We start from the raw sequence: 26,079 nt of genomic DNA on the forward strand, positions 1-26,079 counted from the left end.
TAGCTTTTAATGTTTGCATTTATTTAACTTTAGGGACTAGCGGAAGCAATGTGCTCTATACAACAGAAACGTACATTGGTTCGCATTGCACAGTGGGAACAATAATGTTGCACCATGATCGGAGAACACCGGGCACGTAGAAAATTGGCAAACCTCAATGTGGATCATTCAGACTACAACAGGGACAGAAATCAAAAGCGGATTATTTGACATATACGTTAAAAAAAAGAAAAAAATGAACGAATGCTATTACGACAGTGTCGGCCTTAATGACGTCGAGGCAGTGAAATAATCAATTGAACGTTCGTGATCATGGAGCGCACGTCGGACCTTCTTTGTGACGAAGCTCTTACCCGAAGCGACGCGAAGACGTTCGAAGAAGCAAAGTCTACGAAACTGTCGCAAAAGTTTCAGGACGAATCCAAATGTTTTTCGAACGTGCGTGTCGCTTCGCTAAGGAATTGTAAGTGTTACACAAAATGTACAGCATGTGTAGAACGCTTGTAAGACTAACGATTCCTCTCTTACTCTCTCCTCTCTCTCGTTTCCTCTCGCGTGAAATGTTCCACGACATTCGCTTCTAGGCACATGACTCAGGATAGGAGGCAAAATGTGTATAGTAAAACGCAGTCGATTCGATAAAACGTTGGATGCGCGTCAATCGTGCCCGCCCAAAAACGCGATAAGCGCGTTTATCGGTACACAATTAATCGAAACTCTTTAATTCCGCGCAGGACCTAATTTAAGAGTGGAGGATAATTGTTGTGGTGCCCACAGAATTGAAGTCTCTGGCTGATAGCGGGTTACTAATAAAAGTTAGTTCGCATTTCTGAAAGCAGCGTGAGACAATGAGATCGAAAGAATGCGCTCGAGGTGGAAGTTACACTCGTGTTTCGCAGACAATTTTTATTTGCTCTAAAAGTATCTAAAACTTTCAGTGTCCTCTTCTTGACACCTTACTGCAATAGAGGAAACGCTAGAAAAATTTAGACGCGACAAACAGCGACAAACACCTGATCGAGTACGTCAGGCTCGATAAAACGTAAACGTTAATAAGGCCCTCGATAATTTGATTGCTGAATCCACCACGACTGTAAATTTGGTCCTGACTTCTTTCCGTTTTTTATTTATACTCTAATGTAGAGCGATCGAATGGACCGTAGTATAAGTCTATCGCAATCCGCACTGCAGAGCGTTTTTCTTAGTTAATACATCAAGGGTAATTAAAAGGGATATATGGACCGGATATCTTCTCGCAAGGACAACGCATTTTGCGCGCAAGCCACCTTACAGGATAATCCTCGCCACAGAAAGTATGTTAAAAAGTGATAAATCACACACAAGTCATCCGATTAATTAGCGTACTCGCACCATTCAGCAAGCTGGGCTCACCTACTTATACTTAGTTTCTTATGTGTTGCACATAATAAAATATAATAATAATAATATTAATGATAGCAATTAAAAATTAATAATAATATTTCCTACGTAATAGCGTACCTCGCGTCGTAATTTTTCGCGAGGCTAATATGTATGTAATGCAATTTAGCGAATACGCTCAGTTATGTACTTTGAGACATCCTATCTGCTTCGCCGCTTCGCACCTCTCGATCTCCCGATTAATTTCTTATTTACAATAGCGAATAATTGCATTAAGAGTTCCTAATTGATCGTAATCTCTCCTGTCTCTCGTTTGATTATATATCCTTCTCTAGAATCGCACTAATATCAGCCATCATTGCGTATTCGTCAACGTATGTGTATGTGTGTGTGAGAGTGTGTATCCGTGTGGGAGTGAAATCAAGTCACGATGGACCTCCGGATGGATGATGAGAACTCGAGAACGATTTAAATCTAAATCGCTAAATAAATCGGGTCGTAGGGTAAAGCTGCCTGTGGATTCGTTGCTGCGAGAAAAAAAATTGACGACAAGTGGCAGTGCTTTCCGTGTCATTACATGTGTATGTATGTGTGTGTGTGTATGCATGTATGCATGTATTCCTGTCTCCTCCGTCTTCTTTGTGTCGCGAGGAAACGCCGGTCGGCAGATGGTCGGAACGGTCGTCGAATACATTTTTTTCTCGGCGATGCACCTACCCACGCAGTAGGAATGTACAGTCTGTACCACAGTAACACAATCGTGACACGATGCGATTACAATAAGTAAAACGTAGTAGTGCGTGACGCATGAGTTAAAACAACCGAGCACGTTTTTTGATTTCATTGCGACGCCACTGTGGCATTCTGTAGAATTCCGCGCGGCTGTATTGGAGAACCGCCTCGAATTCCGCATCGGAGAGATGACGCTGAGGAAAAGAAAACAAAGATCATTTTTATTGTGACGTTCTCTATCTAGTGCCCGCAGTATAGCTATTCTATGACTATGAGATATTATCATAAATTACAACAAAGAATCATTATTCAAAGTAACTCGTGGTTGAGTAAACTAAACTTTTATGATTGCACAGTTGCTCACCTCAAGATTGCAACGATCCACGTCAGCTGGCAGCCTGTAGTTGGTGATGAGGAGTAAATGATAGGGGTAGAGCTTGGGTGGTTCGGTTGGTGCAGCGCCCATGTCCGGTAGAGATCTCCTCACATGATGACCCCCGTGGCTCCCAACAACCGAACCTAGGCCACCTGTGTACGTGGTGGACGATGGAAGAATTCCACCATCATTCTAAATCATGATTAAACAGGATCATGAATCTCGCTGAACGAAAATGGACGCGGGAAAAAATAACACATTAACGTGGATGACGCAAGAGAAGACATAAGAGTTGCATTGTGCAAATTTTCAAGAAACAGATTCAGATAAAAAATGCCACCTTAGTGTAATCTTCTTTTTATATTAAATATAAGGTTTATGTGGCATGCATCCCTTAAGAATAATCTTGCTGGCGTCCATAGACAGTAAAACACATTCCTCTCACACCGCAAAATATGTTCTTGTCGCATAATGAAAAATCAATATAATTGATGAGCTAATGCTTCTTATGTGCATGAGATAATTATGTGCACCTCTGCATTCGTATGACTCAATAGGCTGCGCCTCAATGAAAAACAGTGACTCTTTACTAATTAATGATTAATCCATTTCCAGCTGCTAAACATGTTATATCGACTGGCAGTTTCAACACTTTGTCTCTCGAACATCAATTTCTTCGAGATGTATTGAAGCAATCATTCCATGTGCAAGCATTTTAATATCTCTTGCAAAACTTATGCAATGGTATAAAATTGTTGAGAATAATACTACCGTTTGTCGTCCATTTACGGTTTATTTATTCTGAATTTTGTTAATGTATATTAAACATGCATTTCTTGCAGTTGGAAAATATATTTTTTGTTAAAAAAGTTTTATATATGCAAAGAATTTGAATACATGAATAATGTAAATATTAAACGGATAGTTTTGACAACACTATTGAATAGTATTGAATAATTGACAATATTGAATAATCCATTTTTACAAAAAGTTATTTCGTACTAATATGGCATATCAAATCTGTGATATAATAATGATATCAGATCATTCACACTTTTGTGTTATCTTTAAACACGCTGAATGGATTATTCAAAGTTTAATGAAGAGACGTTCGATGTTCCTCAAGGCTAACAACATTTTTTCAAAAATGCAAAATTGATTACACAACATTCATATATAAAAACAGAAGGAAATTCCATTTAATATAAACCGATAAAGATAAACACCGTGAACTGGATAAAATAATTATTCGATGAATTAATTAGCCTAACTTAATTAAAAGAGGCGGAGAGAAAAGTACATTCTCTCTTATGACAAATCAAATATGCAACATCGAGCGAATTGAGAGTAAATACAAATAATCAAAAATGCACAACTCAAAATCAGCAAATGTACAGCGTGCATGCATACTCATTATACAGCATTGTATGTACAATATTTTACATTGCAATATGAACAAGTGGCAAATCAAGTATAATAATACATATATGTATAAATCATATGCATATCTTTCACGTCGTAAGTTTCAATCGTACACAACTATACTGTCCTGTTTCTCTATAGATAAACATGTGCGTTTAACGTAACATATCTGCAACTTTAGTAACGCGTGCTCGGAAATGTTAAATAAAATTACACAAACTCCATTTATCAAAATAATGAAATTGGGTGTCAATAAAATAATATATGTCTGTTCTATCATTAAAATCCAAGGGAGTTATACACGTCAAAAAGCAACTGTTGAAATTATAATAATATAAATAAAATTGTGCTTGTGTGAATGCAGCGTGTACATCCCTTAAATCGTTCTGATAAACGGAGTTCTGTGTTTGCAAGATGCAAGAACAAGCTACAAACCATGCTAATTCGCCGGGAGTAGTATGGGGCTGTGGTACATACCAATGCCCGTCGATCCACATCCGTGATGCTGCCTGTTGATACTAAAATTGGGGAAATGTGAAAGAAAACCATGTCAAACCATATTGCACAAACCATTTCCTATGTTAAATACAATCTGTCTTTTCGCCACAATAATGTTTCCTTGCGTTACCTGTGTATCTTACGCGATATGTATCTCACGATATCAGCGTGGAGAAGCGCACAGAATAATGCACATAATTATTCAAGTAGAAAATAAACAAGGTAACGTGGGAGAACATGATTGTTTCGTACTACTTTAATAATATATCTACTATAAGATTTCCAGATTTATATAAAACAGTTGTCGTTCTTTCAAGAATGTGTCAGCTGAAAATTGCAATAATCGCGTAGATACATACATAATCTTTTCTTCATTCAAGAGAGACTGAGGAATAAGATCTGGTAGCTATATATAAGAAAAGACACTATCGTTTAGGCACAATATGTAGATAATAAATAGCCTCGTGGTTAATTAAGACCAACCAAGTGTCGCTTTCACAGATCTTTAATGTAGACAAACGTCGTATGGCGACGTACGGTCTCAGTGCGATAGTTCTCAAGGATATCAGTAAAGCATGCAAGAACACAAGGCGATACGAATTAGTATGTAAAGAAAATCATGTCGTGTTGCAGCATGACGCGCTCGCAAAGATCGGCGACGATTTCATCATAAATTGCATTATATTCGATTTCCTTGAAAATAATAAACATTGGAGAAGATAAAATCAGTCTGCTTCTTCTGATGTATTTACGATAAATTCTCCAGTTTTCGGGATGTCTCAAGAGTCGCGTACTTTTCTGAAACACAAGCACCTGCGAAGCCTCGTTAAGAAGACTGTCGAAGCGATAATTTTTAAGTTACAAGCGATTGAAGATTATAGGCGAATTAAGCTTCAGTTAATTTTAAGCGGACTTCGTTGCATCGAAGTATTAGTCTCGAATCAAAGGTCAAGACATTTAACAGGCATATTTGATCAAGAATAAAGATACATGAAATGTTAACAGAAGAAACTCAATTCCAATTGAGACCGCAGAGTCTCGTTTCGCAAGGCGTCTCGGCTCCAGCGGTGTTAACGTGACTTTAGCTTGTGCCAGATGAAGCCTGCGCCCGATTTGTGATGTGATGCTCTTTTTATGCATATCAACGCAACCGAACTCGCGAGCGCGTCAAGCTTGCGAAGCGTGGTGTGATACATTGAACGCTCGAGAAGGCCGCGTGTGACGGCGGATAGGACCGCCGCATCCCGTCGGTCCCTCTCGTTTTACTCACTGTCCGACTTGCCAGACGAGAAATCAGTGCTGTGCGTCTTGTCGCCCATTCCACTGAACGAATAGTCGCCCTAGACGACAGAAAAGCGTTATCTTAGAAAGGTGATGCGCTCGGCAGCCGCGCGCGGGTCGGATTCTACGTGCACTCTCGTTTCTCTTTTTTTCTCTCTCTTTTTAAAATGTATTAATAATATTGCACTATCAGCGCGGTGCACGTCGCTTTCATCGACTGTGACGCGGTGCAATGACTTACGGGGAGAGCAGACACGGAACCGCCGGTCGAGGAGAAGGTGTGACTTCGCGGTGCCAGACCGTACCCCGGCTTCGGGATGTGCCGAAGGGAGCTCACAACTGGTTTGCAAATCAGTCAATCGACATGATATTATTACTGATTAGTCTTTCTCGTGGCGGTGATTTTCAGTTCGTTCAATCCCATACGAATGCCCAACGTTCGCTTGCCAGATTCACGTTACCGTTCAAAAACTCTACCCGGAGCCGCACATCGCTCCACCAAAGTCACCAATAGCCCAACCACTGTCGAACGGATTTCCCCTTACCTTCGCGACCCAACAATCATACACTCGGCATTTTCCATTTTGCAATTCCATTTCTCTACGAGTTGATGGAATAAAAAAAAAATAGAAAACAGATATCCTTCAGTATGTACGCGCACACGCGATATAATTATATTAATAAGTTATGACGATTAACAATACAGCTCGCTATGGCAAATTCCTCGAGCAGTTTGCGAATTGTATTGTAAGTATGTCGTGTAAAACTTAACGTTTTCTGATTTTACGCCGTAACAAAATAAAGGATATCTGCGGCGACAAATAATCTCGAATGTATTATCGCACCCCCATCGGCAAACGGCGGCTAAAGGTGTCCGACAGTTTCGAGTGCAATAAAGCGTTGACTCCCGTAAAGTAGAACAGTGCGAGGCAACACGCGATTAAAAAAAAAGAGGTACGCAGAAAGCCAGCACCCTGTGCAAGTACAATAGGCTCCTCTCGTTAAGCGCGCCCGCCGTGATGACAAGTCAAAAACTTTCCCTCTTTACTGAAAAAGTGCAAGAGAAAACGTGATGTGACAGTGAAGGTTTTGGAAAAAAAACAATTTATGATAGTGTATATGCTTTATGATTTTTATACATGGGATGCTGCCTTTGAATTACCCGAGTTCCAATTGAGTTTGAGACAGCGACAACTACGAATGTATTTGCTCGTTTCATCGCCAAATACACTTTACATGCTTTGTGCTTGACACGTGCTCAATTTGCAGTTCTTAATCGCACAAAAATGAAGAGTAACGAGATAACGTTGTAATTAGAAAACACTTAGAGAACACATTGAGAGTTTCTAACAAACGATACAGAACGCAGGAAATGAAACTGACAGATCAGGAAATCTACGAAATGCTTCCAAGCGGAGATCGGTTTGACTTGGGACCAACGGCGGGCGAATTGGAAAGTTTTCGGACTCACCGAGTGATAGTGCCTAGTGGCGTTTGGAAGAGTGAAGGCGCGCTGAGTACCAAGGGGTGGATAGTTTCTGGGAGCCGGGGAGCGCGCCGATGACCTCCCAACTGCCGCCCACGCAAACACAACACAAACACAAAAACACAAATAGAGACACGATGATAGTAGACGACAGATAGTAGCATCGTGACTAATGTAGATATTTCCATCGTTCCCAGTTAGACCTAGAACGCTAGTTTTCTATTGTTATTTTGTATTACTGCACCCTGCGTATCTCTTGCCGTTGCGTAATTCACTGACAAATAGCGTTCTAGAGTTAACTGGTGGTCCAACATTGGAAGATACCATAAAGCAAGATTCTAAGTGTCTGTCGAAAAGCAAAAATGTGCGATGCAGGACAGAAATAATTGTCATGCGCTGGTAGCAATGAAAAAGAACGAATTATCTTCCAACATTGTAGATAAGACTGTAACTGGAACGTATTTAGACTTTTAATCGTTTTTCGTATTAAAATCAACAATTTTTCATTAGCAATTTTTAGTTTATTTTCAGTATCGAATAAGGCTGATTAAACTATTACTACTGATAAAGAAAATTCTTTTGAAACGTAAAAAGGATAGTGAATCGATTTTCCAATTGGTTGAAACTTCCACACAGCTCAGAATTTTATATAGAGATACCGTCGTGCTACAGAGATGAAGAATGATGTGCATTTGCGGCGCAATGTGTATCTGTGTATAATGAATTTCGGTGGTCCCAAGTACCATGCAAAATGTTACACAAGACAGGATCAATTACCTCGGGAAACGAGTCCAGAGCTAAAGATTGCAACGGCGGTTTAATCGTCCGTTTGATTTCGAGGCTGCCGCGTTCCGGCCGCACTCGGCCAAGATAAAAACAATAAAATAAAATACGCAAGCACATCGAGATGGGAGGACAACAACATGCATAGGCAGAAAATACATCACCTGTTACGTTAATTGGGCGTCCAGACGTATGCAGTATATTCGATACTACTTAAATGCCGCTTAAAACAAAATCCTTGCCCTCAAGATAAGTTACGTACTGTCTTATCACCGTTTTGTTAATTAGCGTGAAACCCTGCCGCGTCAAGAATTGCATTCGCCGACTGGTCGTGCTCCACGAAGCGTACGTATTTAGCGGTAAAAACGGGACCATTTACGACCTCCCGCCCTGGGAAACCCCGCTCTATCGAGACCCACAGTGTTCACTAATCGATGTTACTTCAAACGGTAGAGTGGTATGTTAGTGTCATGTGCGAACGTGTGGACATGTATGAGATGATCGTTACTTAATGTTAATGAGAACAATTACGGACTAGCGTAGTGCGTGGCGGACGGAAACTCACCGTTATAACTAGGCCCGCTGGATCGGTAGCTGAAGCCGTCGTCGTCCTCCCAGGGCCGTGCGTGATCGATATTACGCGACGGTGCTGCACAAAAGATCCCTCAAATTATTCTCCATAAGAGTAACATTTCTTTTTTCGTTACGGATAGAGAATCAGGCGCGCAACTTACACGCGCCGACCGGGCTCTCGTAACGTAATCTGTACGTAGGCTCCCTGGCCGCGGATGGCGTCCTCGAGGCGTTCCTAGGATCAACGTTCGCAGCCCTGTGTCTCAAGTTCTCTCGGTCTTTCTCGCGATCTTGCAGGAATACTTTGGCTATTCCCGTGTCGATCTTGTTCAGTTCGTCCTGCTGCTTCTTCAGTTTCTGCTCCGCCTCCTTGATGTACGTTTTATTATCCACTTCATCCTCATCGTCAGATGCAGGTACTCCCTGCATATTCGGATTGGAAAAATCATATAATCGACTTACTGACAATCGGCATTATTGATGGAATAAACGGCAGAAAACTGGCAGGCGATAATATTTTGTTGGAAATCCAGCGATAAGTACCTTGTAAGTGTCGGACCATCGCCTACGTCTCTCAGGATCAGTGTAAGGATACGGCGGAGCAGGGAAATCATCTCTCTCGATTGGCGGTTGGGCCCCAGGCGGTGGCTTCATGGCGTCCGGATAATGAGCTAATTCGATCGGCTCGTCGTTATCCACCTGGCTTGCCGGCGATTTCGGTCTGGTGTCGCTCAAGGCATCGACCAGAGCCCTCATTCCTGATCTGCTGCTGCGCCCACCGCTGCTTCTTATCGAACGAGAGGCTATGCGAACAGAACAAACATGTTCTCATACGGCTATAAACTAATCCGAGAGAACATACATCGATTAATAATCCGAACGCGCAATAACTTTTTCATAAATTTCCAAAAGTGCAGATGGCGTGAAAAGTAATTTCTTTAAAAATCGAAGTTAAAACGCATCAGAATTTTAGATTTGTAATTAAAAAAACAAAGAAAATAATAAGTTCTATGCGATAGATTTGATACAGAATGGCACAGATCTATAATTCTAATAAGGATTAGAAACACGTGTAAAACTTACAGCTAGGTCTATGGAAATGCGGGCTAGTTGGGGGTTTATCATACGGCTGTATCGGGCGTCTCAGGTATCCTTGACTGGGCGTTTCAGTCAAGTACGAGTAAGTATAAATCCTAGACACATCTTCCGCCGGACGTCCGTATTCTCGCAAGATCAGGCCGGGACTCCCAGTTCGCGCGGGATAATACTGAGGCAACCAACGTATCTTATCACGCATGTGCTATGGCACGATTTTTACGTATCTGCGTACTAGCATCAGCCGTGCAAGGTGCGTCGAGAATCGGATAAATGGGAAACAAAGTTCTCCTTAACGTAACTCGAGACAACTATTATGACTGCGTCCGAGTTTTCGACGCACTTTGCACACAGAAGAATAAAAAATCGTGCAAGGCGAGTAACGCTCTGTCGAGAAATACAGCAGGCTTTGCGTTAATCAGCTTGACATATAAATGCGCAAAATTATAGAAAAAAAGATGGAACAATTTTCTTTTTGCATCTATATTATATCTACAATCTAGACAATTTGCAGTAAGAGGCAATCATTAATTAAAATGATTTAAAGATTGTCGGTACAACTCGATGTTACAAGTCACATTATTATTCCATTAGTGACAAGATCTTGCATTTAAAAGCATTTTTTGTACATTATCATCTAATAAAAGTGTAATCTGTTAAACGACACCTTTTACTTGCAAGTGCGTCATTTGACAGTCTTCCATCGGACGGATCGATGGAGTTGAAATCGGATCGTCAGCGTCTCAACAGAGCGAGAGCACGCGATGCGAAGAGGAGAGGTAATAAGAGGAGAGGTAACGCGAGAAGTGATACCAGAAATACTTGTCGAGAGTGTGCTGTGCTAAGTGACACATGGCATACCTTGCGACTGAGGCTGCTGTAAGGGCTGCACAGCGATCCGTTCAGGCTTGGCGTGCGTGACCGCAATGAAAACTATACACAATGATCGTGCGGAAAAAGTAAATAACGATTAAGAAAAGCGATAATTAAAAACTTAATCAAAAATCAAATACGATAATATAATCTCTGACGTTTCGTTCATTTCCTACGTCGAGGCGTGTGCGTGAAACGAGGGAACGGATAAGCCAGACGATCTCCGAGGCAAAAATCAAGCTACACAGAAAGCTGACGAAACAATGAAATATTTCTTAGATCCACGTTCTATATCGTCACCATATAGAGGACACTAAACTAATAGTTACATGTTGCACATATAGATTCATCAACGGACAAAGTGTTCTGCAGGAGAATTGTTCTGCGAAATCCGTCGTGTTATTTTTTTATGCCAGGATTTACAACATTAATTTATGGGACGCGATTTACGAGAATCGTGTGCAGAACACTTTGCTTTCCTTTTAATATTATAATTTAATTATGCAAACTAATACGACTATTAGTGTACAATGCAGTTAAATCGAATAATGCGAGTGCTAAACATAAACAGCAGCATGCATTTTTTTTATCTATAGTAACATATAATATTAACAAATATACGATTTTTCTAGCAGTACTGACATGAAAACGAGACGTTAGGCTAACTATTGAATCATACGATGCTAAACTGCTCACTTGAAAGGATTACTTTACAAAGTTTCAATGTAGAATGAATCTACGATCGAGCGCACTGTCTTGTAACAATAAATATTAAATGCTAACGAAGACCAGTTATATTTAAAGAACATCGGCTCGTTTAATACTCTTCAAATGAGAGAGGGATCACAGACATTCACGATGTATTATTTTAGAACGCTCGGGAACGCGACGCTATTTTCATTCACTATTTCGGATGCGCGAGCGTTGCCTCGTCGACGTAACGCGTACGATACGCGTCACTGAGCGCACCGAAGAACACATCAGTTAATTATTACTCTCCTATCCGTTCCACAAAGTTTTTCGTTAAATACAATTCTTCGTTATTCCCGTAATATTTATCGTTAAAGAAGGTGCGTCTATTTAAAAAAAGAAAAGTCTGTACATAGCAGTATTTTACACGCATATTAAACTATTATGTCGTTCAAGATGCAAACCCGAAAGCTTGTTTCACTTTTATCAACATCCTACGTAGACCTCAATGAAACAGTCGAAATTTCTGTACACACAATACGAATGCTGCGTACAATTTTTATTCACAGTAAGCTGCGTGAAACGTAACGTTGACGTAAGAGAGAATGCAATCTTTTTACAATTGTTAATTGGACAATCGCACACACACGGCGTCGGTCGTGTGCAACACATGTACCAACGCGTTAACGTTATTACGGAGGCCACAACTGCTTCGTCCAGTTCTCGTATTGTTAAATTAACGAAGGACAATATTAAAAACAAGCTTTTATAACAGCCTGAAAATCAATTATAATACACGAATGTACAGACTAAGTGCTGCGAATCACCGGTCCGGCGCGACGCGGCCGGACTTACCTGCATCTCCGAGGCGCTGCTGGAGATCCGCTCCGATTCCCGATGCTGCGGGGTGTGGGCGTCCCCGTGTCCGTTCACGATGCCGTTGGGCCCGGTGGGTCCTGGACCGCAGCGCGGATGCCAAATAGCGGCGCCTTGCAGGTACATCTCTTCTCCGTCGCCAAACGGATCGCCGCATTTCGTGCAACGCGCGCACGTCGGATGAAAATGATGATTGTCGCCGGCCTGCAAGACTTTGCCGCTAATGTAGCGGTTGCAGTAGGCGCACTTTACCCCGAACTGCTTCTGGTAATCCTTCTCGCAGTAAGGCACGCCGTCCCTGCCGAAAAGAAGAGCGTGAGGGCAATGCAAATCGTGCGGATGTATCTTCATTTCATTCCGCGGCGGGATAAAATAAAGACGCGTTCGCTGAGAGGAAGCAGATCTCAAGACGAGAAAAAGAATTTCGAGAGCGCGATGATTTATCAATCGTCTCTTCCGAAGCTATAAGCTTCTTTGAGATCTCGCTCTCGGATTCTTCCTCATTCCACGTTCGCTTCATACGCATGAGGGCAGAGACGTGTCCTTAAAATAACGCGACCGACGCTGCGGATGATCATGATGACGCGAGGATAGATCGCGGACAGATTTGTAGACCGCGTTTTGGACTCACTTTCCCATGTATTCTCCATGGAGCACGGTGTCGCAGCTGTGACACTTGAAGCACCAGACGTGCCATTGGCGATCGAGCGCGACCAATGCCTGACCTTCCCTCAATTGGTTTCCGCAACCGGCACAGGCACCAGGGTCAGTGTGCCCTCCACTTTTGGTACCAGCGCTATTGCTGATCGGTGTGGAGGCCTCACGAACTGGGATACCAACGCATCGATGACACAGCGCTTGACCTACGAACAATGCACAGTTAGCGGAGATTAATGAGATCCGGCCGGCGAGCCTCGAGGCGTCATCATTAACCTTTGCCTGCGTGCCAATTGTCTCTCCTCGGAAACGAGATTTATCATCCACTTTCATTTATCCCCGTGAACCTTTCACTTGGCAGAAATCGGTCTAAGATTACGCAGCTTGAGTCGGTTATATCATTATGATCAGATTAGTTATTATTACTTACACGCTTTTAAATAATGTTAAATTGCGGATTAATAATAATTAATCATAAATAACATTACCATCATGTGGAATGTATAATATTTTTATAAATTATTGGATAAAATATAGAATTTATCTCTAGTAACGATTAATTCTTTAGTTAGTAAAAGTTGTGATTAATTGGCTTTTATTATATTAAACAGCTGCCAAACGTGAAATTGACGCAATTTACTCATAACGTCTAATCGTCCTTAATTTCTTGTAAATGTGTCATAGAGGCATAGTGTACACTTCACCGTGTACTTTGTGCGACAAAGTGATGCACGTCACAGTGGATTTTTACTTATGATCGCGCAATTGTTACAAGGACGTACATAGCACAGACCTGCGGCCTTGCGGCAGTGGAGTAACGATATGTCTAAGTGGCAATTTGCTTTAACAGATTGACCGCCACGCTAATTATGAAAGCTGCACCAAAGTGGCGTGCACGAGACGCAATCCCGACGCGTATCGCTATCTGCAATTGACGGGAACCGTTAATCGGATGGATTAGCTAGGTTTCCACGTGCCGTTTAGCGTTTTCATTTCATGTAAAAACTTTTACGGAGACACAATGCGCGGCTAAATGTACGGATCGCATGTTGCTTCGTGTGCGTGCGTGTCAACATCAGCCATGAACGGATCAATCAAGTGCGAATCGTTTGAATGAACGTGTACCTTGAACGAGAGACACTTTCGTCCCCTGTCCCAGTAGCGGTTGCCGGCATCTTTGGCAATGGAAACAATTTGGATGAAACGCGTGCTTCTCGCCGGCGGTCACCACGTCGCCCTCCACGTATTCCCCGCAGCCGGCGCATCGTGTGCCCCACCGTTCCCGATAATCCTGAAAGCAGCAAGATGATGCATGTATCAAGCTGCCCTTATCTTTTTTTCCAGAGAGAACCTCTTGTGATTAAGATTGAAAAATCGAACGAGTATGCAAGATAAATCACATCGGGTGCAGTACAACTTACCTTGGTGCAATAATAGGAACCCTCGCGAGCAAAGAAACCACCTTGCGCTAAACTGGTATTGCACTGAGCGCATTTAAAGCACCCTATGTGAAAGTACTTGTCCTGCACGCGCAGCACCTCCCCGCTGCACTTCTTCTTGCAGGACTGGCAAAACGTTTTACCTGAAACGAGGAGAAAAGTACTCGTCATCTTCTCCTACTCAGCATTTCGAAATTGAACAGCGAGTAGCTGATGCTTAATTCTAATTTTCATTTATTCCTTTAGACTACGTCTTTTGGATCTGATCTGATTAGGGGAACGTCTTGATCGACAAGATAAAGTAGTTTTATTATAACGCGAACTTTTTCTGACAACTGTACCAGGAGGAAGTTAGGAATAACGGGAGAAGAAGACGTCGTATGAGTCATACACCTGCTCGTTCGTGCGTGCTGATCATTTGAGATTTTATTGGAGTGTGTTTATGTAACAATGGCGATTTGCGACTCCATCACTTGCTCGTTGCTCTAGCGTGGTCATCGGCATTCGCTGAAGCGTACGCAACTTTCAACAGTTATGTAACGCATCTGTCGTCGTCTAAAAAGGTACATTACAATGCTCGCCTTCAGGAGGAAGATTGGACCGCGGCTCACGCGCCTAATAGCATTCTACATTGAAGCGATCTGGATTAGTTCCAAAGTAATCGTATTCTAAATTGAAATGTAAAAGTTAAATGTCAGATACCATACTAAAGATAGTTCAGCTTTAACTTGCACTCCTGTTGTGTATGAGTTGAATATTCAATCCTTAACAGTCCTAAGAATTAAATGAATAATTCCTGACAATAATTTGACAAACTCAAATTATAATTTTATGCATTAAACTTTCTCCATCCTAGGTTTTTTTCTCATAGATTTCTTTCGAATTGATGACTTTTAAATGGCTACTCGCTATTCCTTCCTTTCTTACATATCAATCAACAAGAGCGACTGATTCACGTGCTTCGTCAGTACAAGCGGGAATCACGTTCGCAACACTGTTTTCGATTCGTACGTGTCGCGAATGGAAATTACGCCATCGATTAAAACGGGCGCACTGTATTTTGACACGAATGTGCACGCATGCCATGAATAACATGGATACATTATTCATTGGACTGTCCAGTTTTGGACAGAATTGGATCCTCGCGATCGCATCTGCATTTGGCACGTCCCCTTCATTACATTGTTATTACGTTATCTGATATTCGTTACATTATGAATAATGAATATCTCGATCTGATGAGCGTCGGTTATTCAGTTCTGTCACGATGTCAATTGTCGTTCTTGCGTACACGAATCATGTTCGTACTTCGATGTATAGAGCCTCGAGTCGCAATCAAATCGAAAGCAAAAGAAGACAGAAAACGCAGGAATCCTGATAAGTGTGGGAGACGGCGGTGACTCGTCCAGAATGAGTGCTTGTGCTGTCCAGTCGGTCGGATCGACGACTCGGTCGCGTCCCACGAGAAGATGCGATGAATGTGGCGCCTTTATTGAGTTATCGGTTGTTTTGAACGCGCGGAGTACGTGATAAATTACAGCGTATCTATAGCACCGTTACACGGCCGGATTGCATGAAACGCCAGGGGGGTGTTTCCGCGCGCGGTGTACCAGTCAATATTTAGAGAGGCAGAACTAATAATCTTTCTCCGTTTGCGCGCTCGTTGCACCGCTCGAGCTGTTCCCCAGCTGTTCCGCTCGGGGATCGTTTCGTGCTCGTTCCGAGTTAACGACGTGTACGGAAAAAAGAAAGAGATACGCGCGGAAGCCTAGGCGTTACGTTTCGAGCCGAACCTTATGATGCGAGACGATTTTTCATTATGCAAATGCGACGCGCTCCAGAACGAAGTACCTGTCAGCTGGCGGATTCCTTGGCGAACGCTAACGAAGACGCGTGTCTCATTCCCTGAGGGTTTTGACGGACAACTACTTCCGGGGAAAATTAAATGTGGAGAATCGAGTTTCAGACGTACATAACAAAATGCCGCAGACGCACATGACTAAATTAAATGCGAGTATGTGCTTAAAAAGTTTACCTTTAAGGTAAAGTTCAATCGGTCACGTGGAAATTTCAACTCTCCCGGTGATTATTTGGTTTGGTAAATGCGAACATTATACATCCTGTGTAGATTGCGCATTCTTTCAAACAGACGAGGGACCTTTGCGAGAATTCCACGCGAATTTAATGAAACAAAGGCGGACGTAGCCGGCGGTATTTATAAGCAGCGGCGTTGCTAAGAAGAGAGTGAAAACGTGCATAAAATTTCAAAGCGGGAGGTAAAAAGGCCGGATATCTCGCCTTTAAAAATACACGATGACATCACGACTCTCCTCATATATTTGACGTCACCGGGTCGTCGCATGAGTTAAAGTCGACGAGCGAGAGCAGTAAATCCTCCTCGTATGTAGGCAGGCGGAATTAAACGCGTCCGCTTTGTTTCGGTATACTCGGGAAATTGGTATGAAAAACTATTTGGAACTTGCATCTATATGAATGTAACAAACGGACAATAAAATAAAACAAGAAGTCATCGTCGAATTTTTCCCGAGGGAAACATACGAAATATACTCATAAAATTAACAATTGCACATTCTCCCTCTATAAGATAACAATGTATAAAGAATAAGTCTTAATTTAATGATAATTAATAAAAATAGTCAAATTTCATAATGCTGATAACATAAAATTATACATGTGCACGTGGTGACCGCGTGTTGCTACTTGATGCTTCCGGCTTGGAACAATGTCGACGGGTTGACATCTCCAGCTCGTCGAGAGAGGATTCAGATGAAAATATTCAGATTCAGAAAAGATTCAGATGAAAATATCAGGATTCAGAGCTGAGCACCGCTGCGATGCGAGCTCGCGTCGTTTAATCGAACGGGGGCACTCGTCCATAAAGTGACACACCCTCGTCTGCGCGTCACATCTCGTTTAATTTACGGCACGCTTCAACCGGAGCGAAAAATCTGTTACTGTAAAAGAAAAACATGTCGACCGATAGGTTCAACAGGCGCGACTGGACGATAACGGAATTTATCGTTCTCGCGATTTGCAGGTGAACGCGCGGGGAATGTCAACGGTCGTCATCGGCCACGATAACAGGGTGTCGATGTCATGTGCAGCTCACTCTAAAAAAAATATGGAGATTCATCGTTCAAGTGAGTTCTTCGGTGGCGTGACGATTTGAATTGTTATACTATAAAAGATGACGGACAAGAGTAGATCATAAAGATTCTTAGTTTGATTTGTCAGAGTCGACCTTGATAAAGCTTCTAAGCGCTCCAAAAGATTCGATTAAGGGATCAATTAAACCGATATAAAATAAGTAGGAAAGACACGATAACCGGCACATGCAGCATGACACAGCTGCGTTGGTATATTTTAACGTGAACGAAGCGAAAAGCAGAATGACAGTACAGATGTCTCAACCACTTTGTTAATTACTAATCCAATATTGATGTCATTCTCCATGTTCGTGCGAAAAAAGTGCCGCGTCACTCAAGTACGCGTAGAATAACCAATATTTTTGCGAACTTAATCTCTACAACTGATAAGTGAAGGGTCAGTATGTCCTTAAATGAAGAATCGATATCCCATAAGACTTCATTTACAATAATTTTTGTACTTGTAGTGTTGAGTACTTTTGAAATCACACCTTTACGGTTCTGTCAATACGAAGACCCCCACGCGAGATTAATCGACGAGGATGAAAAATAAGATCTCGTCGCGACTGCTACAGATAGGCACCGCCATGGCAACATGGTATGTTAATATGATTCATAAGTGGTCTAAATAGGATGTAGCAAAGTGGGGTCAAACGCAGCGACCCTGGACCGCCCTGATCTCTCTCGTTGCACTCTGGGTCAGAAAATCGAATAGTAATCGACCGTGCAACGATCGTCTACGCAATTTCTATCGCATCTTGTACAGACTATTTTCATCGTAGAGTTCGTAGAATTCGTTTATTAGGCCAAGTGAATTCGTTCGAGGGAAAATTTGGATGCTGGCAAAGCGAGGGCAGCTAATAATGAATCGCGAGTGATATCTGGGTCTCCGAAAATGCGTTTCCAGGAAACGGCTTGTAGCTCGGTAACGTTGTCAAATCGTCCGGTATACTTCATGGCAAATTAATGGATAATAAAATGAATAACAAAAAATACTATTCAGCACATCCCGTTCATTATTAAGCATTGTACTCGTGATGTGTACAAATCTAGCGAGCATTTCGTTATTCCAACTCAGAGCAAGCATTAACCGCGATAACTCGAGAGAACGGTCGAATTTTGCTTAAGTGTGCTTATAATACGTAGTAACTTTATATTATATTATACAATTACTATTAGAAGATACTGCGATGCAAGCATGGTACATGATGCAACGCAAGAGCACGTACGAAATTGCTCGGGTTTCGCCGAAACACACACGAAGCATTTACAGATATAAATCTTCTGCTGCTCCAAGCAGAAAAATCTTTTGCTTTATTGCTTACTAAATTATTTCTACAGATTTTGATCGTTGACGTTAAGTTCCAATATTTCTTGGATTGCTAAAAATTCGTAAGAAAGAGGAAACCAGAAAGGTTTATTTTAAGGAAACGATTATTTATTTAGACTCAGTTGTTGGTTTAACGAGAGTAATAATCTTTGCTCCAGAAATAAAACGCAGCATTCTTTGAATACCGACTGTATGATTAGAGTATCACGAGCGGAATATTAAGTTTAATTACCGTCCGTACTTAAACTCGTTCTAGTTAATAGTGAGACGTCAAAGTTGCACTTCGATTACGCCGCGATAATGAACTGACGTAACGCATAAATTTGTCGCGATCAGACATCGATAACGCGAAGATGGCAATTATCTCTATAGATGTTCTATGTTTAGAAAATGATAATTCGCGTTTCCTTAATGAATAAGTCTCTCGGCAGCGCGAGCTAATGGAAATACAGACTGTTCAAAAATGATCAAAAACGTTAATGGCAACTGTACGACGATAATAGCTGTGGCTTTTGCGGTCAGTTTTTATCATACACGGTAACGGTTTCCTGGTGTCATTTTTGTCCCCCTAAAATATACAGATAAAATAATATAGAAACGGAAAAGAATTTCTTATTAAAGATAATCTGCAGTTTTCACAATCAGTAATAGTTCAAGGTCGTGATATGATGCATAATTTGCACATTACGTTACGTTACACATTACAACATGCAAGTATTATTACATGATGATACCTTACAAAAACAGATTGTACATGACGCAAGAAAAAGTACGTATTTTAAGGCGCGCTCATTGTATGACACACGCCCGGCAACTATTTAATAATACATGGGGCTGATAATTAGCATCCCACGATAGATCAGGAATTAATTGAATTACAAAATGTTCACACTTGATTTGCAATGTATGTTTGTACGTGCGTATATAACTTTCATTATGTTCAATAGTGTTAACGAAGTAAGATCGCAATATAATTACATCCTGTGATGCAAAAAATTCCTCGCGAGCCAACATGTTATCAACTACTTGCTAACTCGACCGTGTCCTGTGTTGTTTTAAAGGAAAAGAGCATTTTACACTTTCGAGCATTTCGCTGCGACGATATTCCACGTTGCAAATAATTAATATCTTCATGTAACAGATTATCTAAAATATTCATACGTAACATTACGATTATTAACACGTAATACATTAGGAAACAGATTGAGGACGATATCTTGGCTGCTGTGCATTAATGGACTTTCTGCAAATATGTCACAGATGAGATTTGAACCATCTGGTGTCGCGGAATATACAGATATTCTTCAGTAAACCGATGAAGTTCGAAACGTCTTCGGCGTGCGCGCCACGTCACGTTCCTCGGATTCGCCTCGTCACGAGCAGCGAAAATCGTGACGGGGCTGTTCACTGAGGGACAACATCGTAACATGCAAATATCTCGCTTTCCTGAATATCGCGGTATACATTACGCAAGGTTTCCTCTCGCATCATGTGTAGTTTAAGTGTCGAGTCGTGTCGCCGTGATACATCATCGTGACACGCGGCGTTTAAAACCAGTTGTGAACAGAGTTGATAAGCGCGGGATAATCGGCATATCGCAAAATGATCACGCCGACTATCGGAACCGATTTAACATTATCGTGTAAGTTTTAATTACGTCGAGCCCTTTTTTCTCGTCTAAGCAGGTTCCACTCTAGCGCGAGATATGATATGGATTCCGGTTGCGCGAATCGGAAGACACGAGAAAATGGGATTCATTAATCATCATTATTTCACATAATTAGTAGCGCATAATGTTTGGCAAATTGGTCACTTTGATGGGCCCCAAAGATTAATGCGAATATCGATACGTCAAACAAATCTCTTGACGTACGATCTAATTTCGATTAATTTTAATTGTGGATGGCGCAGTTTAACCGTCCCTTAAGCAGAAAATTGATCAATGTCGGAAAGCGATTAAAAGATACCGAGTACTCATTCAATGGTCGTGAAGAGGTCTTTATAAATAAGAGCTATCAATTTTATCATTGGGAGAGTCTGTATTCAGTCTCACAGTCATCATTCTTGCACATTATTACCAATAGATCAGAGCCGAATTCAGACTAACAATAAAGAGGTAATTATTCATCGCGGCCAGGACGGAGGCCCTTCGGGGAACCGATTTGTCACTCTTTATAGTGCGTCCTGTCCGATCCTCACCTTTTTTCAACTGTTTCTGCTTGTGCTCGCCGGCACCATCCTTCCAGACCCCCGCCTTGCTTTCACTCGCTATAAAACTCTCGCTTGTCTTCGACTTCATCGCGCTTGCCGGCTTGCCGCGTTACGTAACTCCCAGGGCCACGAGTTGCCGGGTACACACACCTCTCTTGTATCTTTTTACTTTCCGCGCGCGATGTTGAGACACCGATAAGATAACGTTCGCGAGTCGCGAAGGTAGGTAATCGGTGTGCGATTCGCACCGCTCGAAATTCGATTCAAACCTCAAGTAGCGCAGCCAGTGATCTTCCTGGTTGGGTCCGATCTATCGTAAAATCAAACTCAGCTGAGTTCTAGGTGAGCCAGCGAGCGAATGATCGATTAATATAATCTTGACGGACTAACTCGAAAAATCCCGCCCGAAAGATTAGGCAAAACATCGACAGACTTCAAGCATGACGAGCAACAAATTGGAGATTGCTTCACCGTTTCCTATTTCGGTTAAACGCGCTTCATTTGCGACATCCTGTATACCGTGAATCGAATATCGTGTCTAGAGGTTTTTACCGTCCTCGGTAGATTACCGAGATATCTATTTCGCCGAAGGTGATTATGCTGTTTGCCGTGAGAGGAGAGCGTCGATAATAGCTCGCAGCTAATTTTTACGACGTGCAGAAATCTCGACTACGCCCATATTTAATGTCTATACACGGTAGGAATTTTTCTGTCCGATTAATCGATCGTTCACCGATGAGCTGACCTGAATTTCGAAACGGATACTACGAACGGTACGGAAAATCGACGCGATGAACGTCAACCGGTACCACGTACGACACGATCGCCACGACTGCCGATCGTCGACTGCCAACCACTGCCAACTAAGCATTGCTAGTGGAGGAGATTCGCGCGTCGAGTCCCGATTGTCAACCGGTACAGTCTAAGCAGATAATACTTGCTTTTCACGGTCGACTCCACCCTGCGGAGTCTAATCCGAGGCGACTTTGCACCTCTTCACTTCGCGCTCCACACCTTGCCGCAGTCGTTTCTGTTCATTTTCCTCGAAAATCGATTACTATTAAAAGGAATTATTATCGATTAAAGAACGATTACTTAATTTTAAACGATTAATAAAGAATTAGTTAATTGAATTATAAAATTGTGGAGGCCTTTTGCTTTTGTTTGTTAAATGCTCAATGCGCGTTTTTCAAATGAGGTCTATGTAGAATTACGCGTAATAGCTGAAGCATAAAGGTGACTCTGCTTTGAAAGATTTTTCTCATAGAGATTATGAACTATATTACTATCGAGATTACGTGAATCCACAAATATGTATTTGTGGATGATAAATTTGTAAGTAGAATCGTTGCATAAGGCTTCAATCCATTTAGCTCCGAAGGTCTGGTGTCTGTCATAATTTTATCATCAACATATACCTGCCCCCATTCCGTCAGCTGAAACTAGTTTAACTAGTTTATACGATTAACACTAAAATAATATAATCACACCTCTCTTTAATTAAATAAAGAATCGCCAGTAAATCTTGCGTCTCAAAAGACGAGACAAGAAATCTACCGTGTACAGGTAATTTTATTTTGCTAATCAATGAGCGTTACTGCGTTGCGTAACTTTGGTGTTGCTTTACATCTGCCGGGACCGAGCCAAAGGACCCTCCTGGCACAGTCAATGTATGGTGTGCATCGCATGCACCAATAAGCGCCTGAAATATTGATCCAGGATGTACGCAGAAAACTACTGCTCTTTCAACTGGAAAATCCCACTTTTTTCTTCATAACATATAATTAAACATTTTCCGACAAATGATATCTAGATTCATTTTTACACCAAGCGATTTTAATATCATTAACGGTATTATTCTGTTTTGACTTAAAAACTTTGATTTGGCAACTTTTTAAGCGGAATCAGAGTAGTAAAGATTGATTCTAGATTATCCGAAATTTTGCCGTAATTTATTGAAATTACAAGAAATTCAGTGCAAAAATTACGCGGGTTTTAAATTACACTTCCGAAGCCAAACGTTTCCGTCCTCGACTTCCCGTTGACGCCAATTAGGGGGGTCTTCACTGAAGCTCGCGGGATTCCCCTTGAAGAAATGCAACGTGCGTCTACTGTGCGCGGGGACAGGATATCGATTAGCACGTTTGCAGTTTCGGCGAAACGTACCCGACACGTTAATGGCATTTCCGAGGGTGGGACCCTCGTACGCATAAATGTGTCAATGTACAAGGGAGACTGAGAAAAGGATCAATACCGCATGTCGATCGCTCCGTCCGCTCCGAGTTTACGCGCGCCGCCGTTAACTGATCTATTATGTAAACGCCTCCTCGTGCGTGAAATGGCCGCGCGCTGTGCTGTCTCACGTGTGTAAAGTCTCCGCGTATGCATTGTAAAATCGACGGCCACGTAACGCCGCAGATCGAGGTTGCGATAGTGTCGTAACGCGATCGGCGAACGGGTGTCCGTGTCGAAGATGCGAACAATGACCAGATGGCAGATCCACGCGCCGCGGCCGTACAGCTGATTGCTCAAAATTCGCGTAACTCTCGATTATCCGAAGAGAGGAATGCATTGAAAAGCGATTTCAGGGAGATGCAGAGACGTGGTCCAATCTCCGACGGTTGAACGATCGTGAACAAGCAACAGCTGTAGTAACATCCGCGTAACTCTAGAATCATTGAAAGGGAAACCTTATTAGCAGAAACCCGGTTATCTGATTTCTCACGCACGATTGTCTTCCAAAACGTGAGGGTGTACCATCATATTAAATGGGAGACAATGGGGTGACGTAGCTACATTGTACGAGAGCATTACGGGATGCACCGTCTCGGAACTGCACGCGGGCCCGCCACGCGCATCGGCGCATCGGTCGCGTGAATGGGTGGGGGATGCGATTGCAACGAAGGAATTATGAGCGCGCTGGCGTCGTCGACTTCTCCGTTGTGGCATCAGACACCAGCTCCGTCGTAATTGCGATCGCAAATAATTCGGATGATCGAGCGAGCAAGAGCGGCGGGTACGCGATTCGCTGATTCGCGAAGTAAAGCAGGTCATTGTGCGCTATATCGGTATTAAAGATAGGGACCATAAAAAAACGTGGCTAAAAGATCGAAGTGGTAGATATCTTCGTAGCATCTTCCCGCGTCAGTAATCATTAATTCCGTTCTGAGAAAGGAGCGCGCATGTAACGCCTGTTTCGTGTAACGTGTTAACATCGACGTTATCTCTCTGTCGTCGGTCAGAAAATGATTGATACTTGCAATATATTAAGCGATAGCAAATTACCGCAGTTCCCAAGCAAAAGCATCAATGGTAGCACAGCGGCCCCATTAGCCATCTCTATTCAGTACTCGCTCGTGGCGGCATTCACGGCGGTTTGTCAAAAGCGCGACCGCGCGTTGCAATCAGCTGCACTCCGGTCCGGCTTGCAGAATACGTGTCGCACGTATATTATGAGGGGTACAAAGAGAGTGCTGAACAATTAGTTTGAAATAACGAAGACTTCAGCAATGGTCTTGATTAATGCGATATTTTGGTGGAGACGATTCATTTACGTATTATATTGATTATATAATTTTATTAGCGCGTTGTCTATCTCCGCTATGTTGATATGAATGGATCGTTTACTTATCAAATCGTTTAATTATTCAGAAATGCAGTTCCGATAACCGCATTATCTAGTCTTTATTCTGTCTTTCAAGCTTGGTGCACCATTTTATTAAATCATGAGAAGAACATTGCAAAAAGGCTGTTTATCGTCGCATATTGGAATTCTGGGGGCAAAATCCTCGGCAGTATAGCATCCTCGTCTGTCTTGGACAGAACCTGACCATCCAGGATGCAATGCGGATAAATTGACAGAAAGAAGAGGAAGAAGATGATCGCCCTTCTCACACGGAAGGAGACCATAAGACGGAGGAGGAGAAGGAGCAAAGGGAAGAAGAAGGCACATCATTAAATAGCAAGAAAAGGGTAAAGAAAGAGAATACAAAAAAGAAAGAAAGAGAGAAAGAGACGGTCGCGGAATCGAACGATGCGAAGTTCTTCGGACAGGCGCGTCGCGTAAAACGCGATATGCAAAACGAGAAAAGGAGGACGGAGGTAGAGAGCAGAGAGGGCACGTATGGCAACAGCCCCGGAGGGGTCGCGGGGGGGGGGAGAAGGGGGAGGGAAAAGGGGCAAGGGGGAGTCTCGTTCACGCAGAGATACGCGCGTATACGCGCGCGGGATAGGGACGCCCTAGAAAACGTCACACCGACGGATTCACCTATTTATAGACCACCGAGTGAGTTCGCGCCGTACGAGCCTTTCGGAAAACATTGGCCGCTCGCTGCTCGAGAGCATAGTCGAGAGGCAGCGGCAACGCGGCTCGGCGGAGCGCGAGCGTGAAAATCGGACGGAAACCGCGCGACGCAGGGGCGTACCCCCTTCCTGCGTACGCGCGCTCGCGGGCGGACGGACGGACGGACGGAGGCCGCATTCCTTCCTTCTCTCCCTCGCCCCTTTGTTAGCCCGTGGCTGGACGACTCGCGAGTCGTCCGGTCCGCCGACACGAAGAAGCGAAGAGCGGCAGAAAGACGGAGGGAGAGGTAGGCGGAACGGGGGGCGAGAACGCAGCCGGCGTTCGCCGATCGCTCCGTAGCGTTCTAAACTCACCCATCTTCGGTAGGAGCGGCACGAGCTGCGGCGTATCGGCGGTGGATCGTCGTCGCGTGCGGATCACACGTTCATAGCACGGCACTGGACAACGGTGCGAGCGCGCGCGACGCGCGTTTCTCTTAGAAAATCGCGGAAAACGCGAGCGACGTTCCTACCACGGTGCACTGGACGGCCGACATTGCGGTGTCGCGCAGTGCGCGGCGCGCAGGTTGCGCCTGCGCGCCGCGCGCCGAGAGCAGCCCGTCGGCGGCGGCGCGAGATTCGAACTCGGCGCGTGAAATTTGTCATCAGATTTGCCGTTACGTTGTATGCGAATTTATTTTTCAAATAGTCTCAAGAAGATATTACTTGGGATCTCGATGCGCTATCTATGAGCGAGTCTTCAATTGCAATAAAGTATTTACGAGAATGAATTGCATTAAATTTGCGTTATGATAATTTATCTAAATATTGATTAAAAAGTGTAGATAAAAAGTTCTGCGACATATGTAAAATAGCTCAGTTATTTGCGCGATTTATAATTGTTTGCTTTGTTCCATTTCATGTTATTT

The 26,079-nt window shown here is 42.8% G+C and overlaps 1 protein-coding gene across 12 annotated transcripts; it reads right to left on the reverse strand.

Annotated features, from left to right (window-relative positions):
• LOC105276986 (actin-binding LIM protein 2) lies at window positions 1-25,719 on the reverse strand. 12 transcript variants are annotated; one of them, XM_011335079.3, is made up of 16 exons: window positions 21,615-21,738; window positions 20,858-21,179; window positions 14,144-14,304; window positions 13,848-14,013; window positions 12,697-12,928; window positions 12,045-12,363; window positions 10,488-10,559; window positions 9,615-9,798; window positions 9,075-9,334; window positions 8,693-8,954; window positions 8,524-8,607; window positions 5,931-6,028; window positions 5,679-5,748; window positions 4,346-4,428; window positions 2,477-2,680; window positions 1-2,306 (listed from the first exon to the last, which is right to left on the reverse strand). In XM_011335079.3, exons 2-16 carry the CDS (start codon window positions 20,955-20,957, stop codon window positions 2,193-2,195), a joined length of 2,409 nt encoding a protein of 802 aa, XP_011333381.1. In that variant the 5' UTR covers window positions 20,958-21,179; window positions 21,615-21,738; the 3' UTR covers window positions 1-2,192. The 12 variants fall into 12 exon arrangements, with proteins under 12 accessions (XP_011333381.1, XP_011333379.1, XP_019886428.1 ...); XM_011335077.3 differs by lacking the exon at window positions 5,931-6,028 and adding an exon at window positions 7,161-7,261; XM_020030869.2 differs by having other exon boundaries at window positions 4,388-4,428; window positions 21,615-21,737.
• Between the last annotated feature and the right edge of the window lie 360 nt (window positions 25,720-26,079).

Source organism: Ooceraea biroi, chromosome 3 (genome assembly GCF_003672135.1).
Source record: "Ooceraea biroi isolate clonal line C1 chromosome 3, Obir_v5.4, whole genome shotgun sequence".
NCBI classification, from domain to species: Eukaryota; Metazoa; Arthropoda; class Insecta; order Hymenoptera; family Formicidae; genus Ooceraea; species Ooceraea biroi.